The sequence below is a fragment of the Phaenicophaeus curvirostris genome, chromosome 20, assembly GCF_032191515.1.
Source record: "Phaenicophaeus curvirostris isolate KB17595 chromosome 20, BPBGC_Pcur_1.0, whole genome shotgun sequence".
NCBI lineage: Eukaryota > Metazoa > Chordata > Aves > Cuculiformes > Cuculidae > Phaenicophaeus > Phaenicophaeus curvirostris.
In genome coordinates this window covers 2,080,664-2,091,986 of record NC_091411.1, presented here as the reverse complement: position 1 = coordinate 2,091,986, position 11,323 = coordinate 2,080,664, and the positions used below count along the sequence as shown (strand labels likewise).

Here is an 11,323-nt window from a genome sequence, read left to right as displayed (position 1 = left end):
ACTCTGCGTGGGCAACTTCCCCAGGCTCAGCCCAACCCAGCTCTGCTGATGTGCTGGCACAGGACACGTGAGCCTCTCCCCACGGTGATGGCAAAGGGGTAAACCTGTGTCTGCTCCATTCCTGCCCCACAGAAGGAGCCTTCTGAGCCAGTCCCCAGCGCGGTCAGGTGCAGACAGCAACACTGACCTCCTCCACGGTGTTTTTAGAGCCATGGAAGACATCAGCAACCACGCTGAGCGGGTCAAATACATTTTATTGCATTAATGCCCCCTGTGCTCCACCGGCAGCGCTCTCCCTGTGCTAGGAAGCGCTTGCTTCTTTTCTCTAGCCAGGGAGAAATCTCACACCAGGACTGGTTCACGGCTCAGCAGCAGCACTCCAGAACGCAGTTACCCCTTCTCGATAAGAGCCAGGAGGTGGCTGAGCGTGGGCAGGATGTGCTCAGGGGGCACCTCCAGCTTCTCGTCCTGCCTGGCAGCCTGGAGCAGAAATCCATGCATGCCCACAGCGCGGGCGGCCCTGTAATCCCGCGTGTAGTCGTCCCCGATGTGAGCCACCTGCTCGGGGGGGACCCCGCCGAGGCGCAGGGCCTTCTCGAAGATCCTCCTGTCCGGCTTGGCAAAACCCGCAGCCTCGGAGGTGAGGATGAATTCAAAGTGGTGCCGCAGGTTGCACTGGGAGAGGATATTCTCCAGCCGGTTATCGAAGTTGGAGACCACCCCCATGCGGAAGCCGCGCTGGCAGCACTGGCTCAGGGTCTCGCTGGCTCCCGGCAGCACCTCCCAGTTGCGGGCGCTGCAATAATCGTGGTAGAGGTTTTCTGCCACCAGTGTTAGGATTCTGTCCTCATGCACACCTGAGAGCCTGAAGGTCTGCTTCACCAGGTCGACCCACCACTGCTGGGAGCTTAGCCCCTGGCCCCGGCCGTAGTTGGGGTAGCGCTGGCTCTGGGCTCCGTACGCCTCCCGGAATGCCCGACTGAGCGCCTCGGGCTGCACCCGCACCCCGTGCGCCCGGGCCTCGGCCGCGTAGCTCTCCCCGAGCGGCCGCCGCAGCCGCAGCAGCGTGTCCTTCACGTCCCACGTCAGTAAGCGGAGCCTAAGCATGGCTCCTACGGGAAACCCAGAACCCAGGGCTGGGTGCTCTGCCGAAAGCGGTGCTGAGCGCGGCCACGGCTGGATCAGAGGGGTGGGAGCACCAGCCCTTCGCCTGCTGCACCCCCAGCGGTGTCAGTGTCCCTGGTGGGGGGCTCAGGGCCCCTCTGGCAGGAGAGGGACAGCCCTGCACCTAGTCCTGGGTGCAAAGTCTCCCAGGCTGGGGCTGCTGCACCCCCGCCACGGGCAGCGCCTGATGTGGGGCTGCTGGGTGTATGTGGAGCGCCCGGGGCTGGGGGGGCTGCACCCACGGGGAGTGGGGTGGGGGGAGAGGCACCCAGGGTGTCAGGTGGTAGGGTGGGGGGGCTTGGGGTATCTGGATGGGGGGCAGCAGGTGGCTGTACCTGGGGTGGGGGTACAGGGGCACCCAGGGGTGTTGGGGGAGAGAGTATGGAGACACACAGGGTATGCAGAGAGGGTGCAGGCAGCACCTGGGGTGTCTGGGGTGGGGTACAGGGGCACCCAGGGGTGTCTGGGGGAGTGTCAGGTGCTGGGGGGCACAGGGAGGGCTATATCCACAGTGTCTGGGGTCGGGGTACGGGGGCGCACAGAGTTTCTGGGTGGGTGTGGGGGGCACCCAGGGCTCGGGATGCTATAGCCGGGGTGTCCGCGTGGGTGCAGGGGAAGCCGGTGGGTGTAGGGTTTCCCGAGGCATGGAGGGGGATGGGGGGGGCTGCCCTGGAATGCTATAGCCAGGGTGTTGGGGGGTGCAGGGGCACAGGGGGCTATACCTGAAGGGTCTAGGATAGGGGCACGGGGGTGCTCAAGAGTTTCTCAGTGGGTGCGGGGGGGGGAACCGTAGCCGGGGGCTATAGCCGAGGTGTCTGGGATAACCCAGGGTGTTTGGGAGGTGCAGGGGACACCTGGGGGGTTCAGGGGTACCGAGGGCTGTGCCCAGGGTATCTAGGGCAGCCCTGGGGGCACCTGGGGCTGCACTCAGGGGATCAGGGGTGGGGGTACGAGTGTCTGGTGGGGGCGGGAGGCACGGGGGGGGCTGTAACCAGGGGGACTGGGCGGGGCGGACACCTGGGGCTCGGCCTGCAGCGTCTGGGGGCGCTGAGGAGATCCCGGGGTGCCTGGGGGGGGGGACGGGGGACAAGTCCGTGCGCTCGGGGCCGCCCGCCCGCACCCACCCACCTGCCCCGCGGGCCGGAAGTCCCGCCCCCCTACAGGAACCCCGAGTAAGCCCCGCCCCTCAGCTCAGATCCCGCCCTGTAAGCCCCGCCCCCTCAGAGAAGCCCCCCGGGTTCCCCATTAGCCCCGCCCCTCGGCTCGGACCCCGCCCCGTTAGCTCCGCCCCTCAGCAAACACCCACCCTTAGCCCCGCCCCCAATTAGCCCCTCAGCACAGACGCCAAGTTACCCCGCCCCATTCGCCACGCCCACCACCTCCCGACTCCAATTAGCCCCGCCCCTCAGTCCAGACCACGCCCCCCGCCTCGTTAGCCCCGCCCCCTCAGCCCAGGCCCCGCCCCTCAGCGCGCCTCCTGCTCGCGGCGCCATCGCAGCAGCAGCGGCGCGAAGTAGGTGATGATGGCGTCGGCGCCTGCGGGGAGAGAAGCAGCGGCTGCGGCTCCGGCCGGGGGGCGGGGAGGCAGCACCGACCCCCGGGGGCTGGGGGAGAAGGGTTCGTCCCCCAAGGTCCCCGTCCCCCCCCCCCCCCCCCGCCTCACCTGCGCGCCGGAACGCCGTCACCGCCTCCGTGACCGCGGCCTGCAGGCTGAAGGCTCCGGCCTGCGCGCCGTGCCACAGCATGGCGTACTCGCCCGACACGTGGTACACGGCCAGCGGCAGCGACGGGTGCTGAGCGGAGAGGCCGTCAGTGCCGCCCCGGGCTCCCAGTGCTGCCCGGCGCCACCCAGTGCCACCCCAGTGCTCCCAGAGCGGCCCCAGTGCCACTGCAGTGCCATGCAGAGCCACCCAGTGCTGCTCAGAGACACCCAGTGCCACCCCAGTGCTCCCAAAGGGGCCCCAGTGCCGCCCAGAGCCACCCAGTGCTGCCCAGAGCAGCGCCAGCGCTACCCCAGTGCTGCCCAGAGACACCTAGTGCCACCCAGTGCTCTCGGAGAGGCCTCAGTTCTACCCCCATGCTGTACTAGTGCCACCCCAGTGCTCCCAGAGGGGCCCCACTGTCAGCCAAATGCCCCCAGAGGGGTCCTAGTGCCACCTCAGTGCTCCCAGAGGGGTCCAGTGTCACCCCTGTGCCATCCCAGTGCTCCCAGAGGGGCCCCATTGCCACCCCAGTGCCCCTAGGAGGGTCCCAGTGCCACCCCAGTGCTCCCAGAGGGGCCCCAGTGCCACCGAGAGCCACCCAGTGCTGCCCAGAGACACACAGCACCACCCCAGTGCTCACAGAGACACCCAGTGCCACCTCAGTGCTCCCAGAGGGGCCCTAGTGTCGCCCCAGTGCCACCCAGTGCTCCCAAAGAGGCCCCAGTGCTGCCCAGAGCCAGCCAGTGCTGCCCAGAGCAGCACCAGCGCTACCCCAGTGCCACCCAGTGCCCCCCAGAGACACACACCCAGTGCCACCCTAGTGCTCCCAGAGGGGCCCCAGTTCTACCCCCATCCTATGCCAGTGCCACCCTAGTGCTCCCAGAGGGGCCCCAGTGCCAGCCAAATGCCCCCAGAGGGGTCTCAGTGCCACCCAGAGACACCGAGACACACAGTGCCACCCCAGTGCTCCCAGAGGGGCCCCAGTGCCACCGAGAGCCACCCAGTGCTGCCCAGAGAGCCCTCAGTGCTGCCCAGAGCCACCCAGTGCTGCCCAGAGCAGCACCAGCGCTACCCCAGTGCCACCCAGTGCCACCCTAGTGCTCCCAGAGGGGCCCCAGTGCCAGCCAAATGCCCCCAGAGGGGCCCCTGTGCCACCCCAGTGCCCCCAGATGGGCCCCAGTGCCACCCCGTGTTCCCACAGGGACCCCAGTGCCAGCCAAATGTCCCCAGATGGGCCTCAGTGCCACCCTAGAGACCCCAGAGCAGCCACAGGGCGCGCTTACTCGGTCCTTGACGTCCCTCACAAGGTCCAGGTAGGGCAGCCCCGGCTTCACCATCAGCATGTCCGCTCCCTCCCGCACGTCACGGTCCTGCAGGGGAACACGTGTGGCCCTGGCAGCTCGAGAGGGATGTTTTCCAGCAAACTGGTTTTCCCTAGCCGTTTTGAGCTGGCTCAGTGCCACCCTCATGCTTCCAGAGGGGCCCAAATGACCCCACAGTGGCTCCAGTGCCATCTCAAAGTGCCCAGAGGGGTCCCAGTGCCACCCCAGTGCTTCCAGAGGGGCCCCAGTGCCACCCCAGTGCCCCCAGAGGGGCTGCCAGCATAGGGTGCCACTCGGTCCCAGCTCTCCATCAGGATGATGGGTTTCCCATCTCCCGGGGTGCCCCCAGCCCTGACCCAATGCTGCGCCCCGCGGTGCTGCCTGGGCTCTCACCACGGCACGCATCGCCAGGCCTCTGGCTCCCGGGGGCAGCTGGTAGCATCGCCGATCCCCGAAGGCGGGTTTGGATAACGCAGCGTCCCTGGAGATGGGGCAGAGAGCAGGGCATGAGGACCCACACGGCTCCGTGTGCCCCACAGAGCTTCAGAAACATGAAGAGCCACAAAGACTGAGCCATCACAGCCGGGAGAAGGGAGGCTCCCTGACCCAGCTCAGCGCCCCGGCATCGCTCCGGGAGGTCCAGCAGGCCCAGGCTGGTGCTGGGAGCTGTGTCAACACCTGCTGCCCTCCCTGTGCCCAGAGGCAGGGCTAAAATAACATCAGACGTTTTCCTTTTGCTCTTTTCCAAGGCAGGTCCATCAGGGACAGCCCAACAGTGCCAGGTCTTGCTTGAGATGGGGTCTAATTAGCTGACCAAGCTGAGACCTGTCCCTAAAGCCACGCTTTGACAACACCGGCTCCTGTGACTCCCTCCTCCCTTCTTTCAGCTCCCTCCCAGCCACCAGCACCCAGGACAAGAAGGGCTGGGCAGGAAGATCACCCAAGGTTCTCTTCCCACCTGCCAGCCTCTACTGGGCACAGAATCACAGAATCACCAGGTTGGAAAAGACCCACCGGATCATCGAGTCCAACCATTCCTATCAAACACTAAACCATGTCCCTCAGCACCTCGTCCACCCGTCCCTTAAACACCTCCAGGGAAGGTGACTCAACCCCCTCCCTGGGCAGCCTCTGCCAGTGCCCAAGGACCCTTTCTGTGAAAATTTTTTTCTGATGTCCAGCCTGAACCTCCCCTGGTGGAGCTTGAGGCCATTCCCTCTCGTCCTGTCCCCTGTCACTTGGGAGAAGAGCCCAGCTCCCTCCTCTCCACAACCTCCTTTCAGGTATGTTTGTCTCTCTTTTGCACCAAGAAGTAGGAGGAGAGTGCTCCAAGGCAACCAGCATGGCCCCAGCTGTGGCCCAGGCTCTGGCTGAGACCCATTCTCAAAAAACTATCCGGGAACACAGCTCGTGGCCATCCCGGTTCCAGCTGGGGACAGTCCTGGCTGAGGGATAATCCTGGGACAGACGCACCTGAAGGGACCGTAGAAGCAGGAAGCAAACTTGGCGCTGTAGCTCATCACCGAGACCTGCAGAGGAGAGGGGACTCGTTAGGGTCAGAAGCTCCGTCCCTCATCCCTGCTCCTGTTTTATTTGCTGCCCCACATCCTCCCTCCCCTGCCAGAGGCCTGGCCCCTGCCGCGTGTCCTGGGCAAGGCGAAGGTTTGCTTCTCCCACCCAGGTTCCAGGGTGGCGCAGGTTCCTGCTTTGCCGCACGCAGCGCCCGTGCTCACCTTGTTGCCCAAGTCATTGGAGATCAGCGCCTTCTTCATGGCCCCGATGCGCCCATCCATCATATCCGAGGGGGCAACGATGTGGCAGCCTGCAGGGAAAGGACCAGAGACGCCGAGAAGTGCTTGAGGCTGGGATTCTGCTTGCAGGAGAAGGTGACCCCAGGGCCAAAGGAGCTTCGGGTGCCTGCAGGGCAGTGGGAGCCTCCCCCAGCTCGGAGCAAAAGCAATCCCAGCCGGAGCCGGGCCTGGTTTGCTTTTGGGCCTGCTGAGTGTGGGCAAGTCTGTGAGAATCAGACTTGGGTACCGCTGCCAGCAGACTCCCCACCTGCTTTGGCGTAGGCCAGTGCCACTTCTGCCAGCCGCTGGCAGCTCATCTCGTTCTGGATGGTGCCATCTTCACGCAGGATGCCTAGGAGATAAACCCAGGGTGAGATGAGGGGCTGGACGGCTGACTGCCTCGATAACAAGAGTGAGAGCATGGGTTTTGCTACAGAGTTCAGAGAATCATGGAATGGTTTGGGTTGGAAAGGACCTCAAAGCCCATCCTGTTCCAACCCCCTGCCACAGGCAGGGACACCTCCCACTGGATCAGGTTGTTCCAAGCACCATCCAAGCTGGCCTTGAACACCTCCCGGGATGGGGCAGCCGCCACTGCTCTGGGCAACCGGGGCCAGTGAGAGATGCTCAGAACGACAGCGAGGAACAATGCTAGAGAGTTGGACAAGGAGGAGAGGACCACAAGACCAACAATGCTGCCCTCTGGGGACTGGACACCACCCATGGGTGCTCCAGGGAAGGGAAGACTGAGATGGGGCACTAAAATAGATTCAGATGGCAAGGGTGGGTGACCTAATCAGTTGGTGCCTTCTCACCCTGCTCTCAAAACCTAGGAGGGGTCTCCCAGGCCCAACTGTACCAGTACTGGGGAGCCAAGTCTTGGGGCAGGAGCTGGCCCTACCAGCCCTTGGAGCTCCTCAGCAGAGGAGAGCAAACCCCAGAGACTCGCAGGCCCGGGAAGGAGCCCAAAGCGTGGCCCTGTGCGCTCACCGCAGTGCCCGTGGGAGGTGTAAGGGCACAAGCAGACATCGCAGGCAATGAGCAGCTCTGGGAAGGTGGAGCGGATCTTCTTGATTGCCTGGATGGCAGGCGTGTCTTCTGTGTCAGCAGCAGAACCTCTCTCATCCTGCGAGAAAAGAAATGCAGCAGTTCTGCCCAGGAAACATTTTCTGAATGGTGAGACCCCTTTACGCAGAGCAGTGTGACCAGTACGATGGAAAAGGGTGATAGACCAGTGTCCTTCACAGGGACTGCAGGTCTCAGGGCCACCTGCAAGACCCTCTGGGAGCTTTTCAGGTGTTGCTACAGACTCCTATCCCCATCCTGCTCTGCTGAGCGCGGCAAAGCACACCCAAAACCCTAAACTGGCCCTGTTTGATCGGGATCCCAGCCCCACACTGCTCTTCCCACACTTGGGCTACCTCACGCCACCTCCACGCACGCTGACCTTGTGGACCTTGCTGGGCACGCCGAAGATGAGCACGCACTTCAGACCATCTTCGACGAGGGGACGCAGCATCTCCTCCAGCTTGTTGACTCCATACCTAAGAAGAGCAAAATGAAGGAGGCGGCCAGGCACCCCGAGCTGCTCCGTGGGTGTCGGCGACCGATCCAGTATCCGCAAGCATCCTTGCCAAGCAGCAGCTGGAGCTACAGGGGAGGTGTCGCTTGAACAATGGGAAGAACAATCCAGGGCCTTATCTGGGGCTACAGGAGGGTTATCTACCCAGCGTGGACACTCTTTGCTCTGAAAGGACAAACAGGCCCTTCCCTTGGCTCTCTATCTTGGCTTTCTGGTTGTGGACCCAGCCCACCTCCCCACAGGACCATTCCCTGGGGACTGACCACAGTCCTGCTAATGCAGCAGCAGATGAAGACGGAACCTGCCAGTCCAGCAAGAATGCAGGACCAGAGTCTGTCATCTTGCCTAGATTTTCTTGCTGCTGCTGGAAACCCTGTTTGCTTCCAGCTTCCCTGTGTGCCCAGCACGCTCTGTGTGACAACATGCAACGGTTCCAGGACACAGAATCATAGAATCATCAGGTTGGAAAAGACCCACCGGCTCATCGAGTCCAACCATACATCACAAGGGCCTGGTATTATTGCTGCCAGTACTGGTAATTTCCCAGCATCCCCAGTACAATTCCTTCTGTCCCCTCGGCAGAAAAATGCTCCTGCCCTGCCTGATGCTGGGGGATCTCCAAGTCAGGGACGAGGAGGGTTGGAAGCTTTGTCCCTGGCCCACGCTCATCTCACACCACGCACCAGCCCAGCTCAGGCACGGCAGCAACTGGCACGCAGCTCGGAGGGGCTGGTTCTTACCTGGCTTGTCCAGGGAGGCTGGGGATCGGCTCCACTGCGTCAGGGCTGTCCCTGCAGGAGGTGGATGGACAGAGAGGTGAGGGCTAGGCACGAGGAGGAAGCCCCTACCCCAGGCTTGTCCATGGGGAATCTTTTGGGGAGTCTGAACCTAAGCCAGTCAGCCTGAGGTTGGTCCATCCCTAACCCAGAGAGCCAGGGCTCACTCACGTGACAAAGATGGGATAGATGAGGTTGGAGGCATCGAAGGTGGCTGCCGTGCACTGCCAGGAGCGCAGCACCGGGTGGAAGTAGCCGCTGTGAAGCACGGAGTCTGCCTGCATCTTGGTCCTTCACTGGGAGGCTGAGGAAGGAGACTCTGAAACAGCAACAGACGCCGGCAGGCCGGTCAGTGGCTGTGTCCTGGTAAAGCTGTTGCCACGCACGAGGAGCGGGCTGAGATCCAGGCAGACGCTGCAGAGCGTCCCTGTCCTGCTCCAGGCACAGGTGGGAGCACGCGCTGCAGCACAGGCAGCTTCATCCCAGCTCTCCTGGGGCCGGGTGGGTGATGCCAGACCCCGCACCAGCAGTCACAACACAGCGTCTCCATCAACAGCGGTGATGCTGACGCCTCCCCACAAAACTCCCAATTCAGTGTCTGAAACACTGAAAATCTACAGCTACCAGCATCCTCCTGCAGCAGAACCATGTTCACGTGGTTTAGTGCTACCAGGCTCCTAGGGCTCCATCTGCTCTGGCTTGTGTAATGTACTAGCAGTTTTCTAGCGACGAGACAGTCATTGCTTAATTTGCTGTATAATACTCTTGTTAACGCTGTATAATTGCGTAATGCAGCTTTTGTACACAGAGCACGACCTAGTGACAGCCACGGGATACAGGGGCAGTTAGAGAAGGGCAGGGCACAGGGTGAGGGAGAGGAGCAGGGTCACAGAATCATGGAATGGTTTGGGTTGGAAGGGACCTCAAAGCCCACCCAGTTCCACCCCTGCCATGGGCAGGGACACCTCCCACTGGATCAGGGGCTCCAAGCCCCATCCAGCCTGGCCTTGAACACCTCCAGGGATGGGGCAGCCACCCCTGCTCTGGGCAACCTGGGCCAGGGCCTCCCCACCCTCACAGCAAAGTATTTCTCCCTAAGATCTCATCTCACCTCCCCTCTTTCAGCTCAAAACCGTTTCCCCTCGTCCTGTCCCTGCACTCCCTGATCAAGAGCCCCTCCCCAGCTTTCCTGGAGCCCCTTTCAGTCCTGGAAGCTGCTCTAAGGTCTCCCTGGAGCCTTCTCTTTTCCAGGCTGAACAACCCTGACTCTACAGTCGATGCAGGGCTCACCCTGAAGGTACCAGGCTGTGGAGCTGTGGTCACACAACACTTGTTGCCAGATAAAGAAAACCTGAAAGTCAGGCAAAACTGATTTCTGACGTAACAAAGAGAAATTACTCAACATCCATAAATCTAGTGTCAGATATATTATTGTTGAAACTTCTACCATAACAATAATTTCTTTTCCTGTAACAGATCTAGAACAATCCTGCAACTTGTCCATTAAGGTTAAAATTTCCACCAGCACTAAATTCACCAGCATGTGGTTGGTGACAGTGTGGTGGAAGGGGCTGGGGGGAGGCAGCTGCCCTGGGGCGATGGGGGTGTTTAGCCTGGAGAAGAGGAGGCTGAGGGGAGACCTCATTGCTCTCTCCAACTACCTGAAAGGGGGTTGTGGAGAGGAGGGAGCTGGGCTCTTCTCCCAAGTGACAGGGGACAAGACAAGAGGGAATGGCCTCAAGCTCCGCCAGGGGAGGTTTAGGCTGGACATTAGGAAAAAATTCTTCACAGAAAGGGTCATTGGGCACTGGCAGAGGCTGCCCAGGGAGGGGGTTGAGTCACCTTCCCTGGAGGTGTTTAAGGGACGGGTGGATGAGGTGCTGAGGGACATGGTTTAGTGTTTGATAGGAATGGTTGGACTTGATGATCCGGTGGGTCTCTTCCAACCTGGTTATTCTATGATTCTATGATGCGTTTGGCTGCAGCACAGCAGGGAGCAGCTGTCATGGCCCTAGGAATGCAACCCAGACAGAGACTGTTCCTGCAGAGCGGCTTCAAGGACTTCTGCTGGCTGCACACAGACACCCCACATGGAGGAGCCGGGGTGCCCCAGGAAACAACCAGCAAAGTCCCTGCTCAAACCTACAGATTTTGCTCCAAGATTTGAAACCAGAGGGTGGGTGGGACAGAGATGGAGATGAGCTTTTGAAAGAGCAAGTGGGATTCCTCCACTGACACCTCCAGGCAGGGCTTTGCATGGGAGGCAGAGCAGACATGAGGATGGGGCCCATGTCATGGAGCTGCCCCGTGCTGCCCAGTCCCATCCCAGGAGCACTGCCCAGCAATAAACCCCCTGCCCCCGTCTCTCTCTGGAGAGCAGATACGGCTCACGGTGTCCCAGGACACAGGCTGGGGCAGAAAGTTTTACAGCAGCACCGGCACCAGCAGGCAGACACGGTGCTGGGCAGCAGATCACCCCATTCTTCGGGAAACCCTTTAATTTGAGGTGCTCGCCTACTTTACATAGAATCATAGAATGGTTTGAGTTGGAAAGGGCCTTAAAGCCCACCCAGTTCTACCCCTTCCACTGGGTAAGGCTACTCCAAGCACCATCCAACCTTCCTTGAACCCCTCCAGGGATGGGGCAGCCACCACTGCTCTGGGCAACCTGGGCCAGGGCCTCCCCACCCTCATCTTCCTAACGTCCAATCTAAATCTTCCCCTTTCCAAGTTTAAGCCATTGCTCCTTGTCCTATCACACCATGACCTTATAAAAAGTCCCTCCCCAGCTCTCCTGGAGCCCCTTTCAGTACCAGAAGGTGCTCCAAGGTCTCCCTGGAGCCTTCTCTCCTCCAGGCTCAACAACCCCAACCCTTTCAGCCTGCCCTCATAGCAGAGGTGCTCCAGCCCTCGGATCATCTTCACATCTTCCTTTGGACCTTCTAATAGTTCCCTCCTTGTGTTGGGGATTCCAGAACTGGACACA

The 11,323-nt window shown here is 61.4% G+C and overlaps 2 protein-coding genes across 2 annotated transcripts; both read right to left on the bottom strand.

Moving 5' to 3' along the window:
- Positions 1–219: 219 nt before the first annotated feature.
- On the bottom strand, positions 220–1,439 carry HDHD3 (haloacid dehalogenase like hydrolase domain containing 3). The gene has a single exon (XM_069873137.1). The coding sequence runs from the start codon at positions 1,105–1,107 to the stop codon at positions 391–393; it is 717 nt and encodes a 238-aa protein (XP_069729238.1). The 5' UTR covers positions 1,108–1,439; the 3' UTR covers positions 220–390.
- A 1,117-nt stretch (positions 1,440–2,556) lies between these two features.
- ALAD (aminolevulinate dehydratase) lies at positions 2,557–8,651 on the bottom strand. Its single transcript, XM_069873615.1, has 12 exons — positions 8,509–8,651; positions 8,302–8,352; positions 7,427–7,523; positions 6,970–7,105; positions 6,248–6,331; positions 5,923–6,011; positions 5,663–5,718; positions 4,583–4,670; positions 4,151–4,237; positions 2,828–2,957; positions 2,639–2,700; positions 2,557–2,568 (listed from the first exon to the last, which is right to left on the bottom strand). Exons 1-12 carry the CDS (start codon positions 8,619–8,621, stop codon positions 2,557–2,559), a joined length of 1,005 nt encoding a protein of 334 aa, XP_069729716.1. The 5' UTR covers positions 8,622–8,651.
- Positions 8,652–11,323: the final 2,672 nt, after the last annotated feature.

Bases quoted from the DNA above. Each gene is read 5' to 3' on its own strand.
- HDHD3 (XM_069873137.1), bottom strand. From the start codon at position 1,107: ATGCTTAGGCTCCGCTTACTGACGTGGGACGTGAAGGACACGCTGCTG.
- ALAD (XM_069873615.1), bottom strand. From the start codon at position 8,621: ATGCAGGCAGACTCCGTGCTTCACAGCGGCTACTTCCACCCGGTGCTG. The intron at 4,671-5,662 runs GTGCGTCTGTCC...CCCCATCTCCAG, and splicing joins TGCTTCTACGGTCCCTTCAG to GGACGCTGCGTTATCCAAAC. The intron at 2,958-4,150 runs GTAAGCGCGCCC...CTCTCCGCTCAG, and splicing joins TGAGGGACGTCAAGGACCGA to CACCCGTCGCTGCCGCTGGC.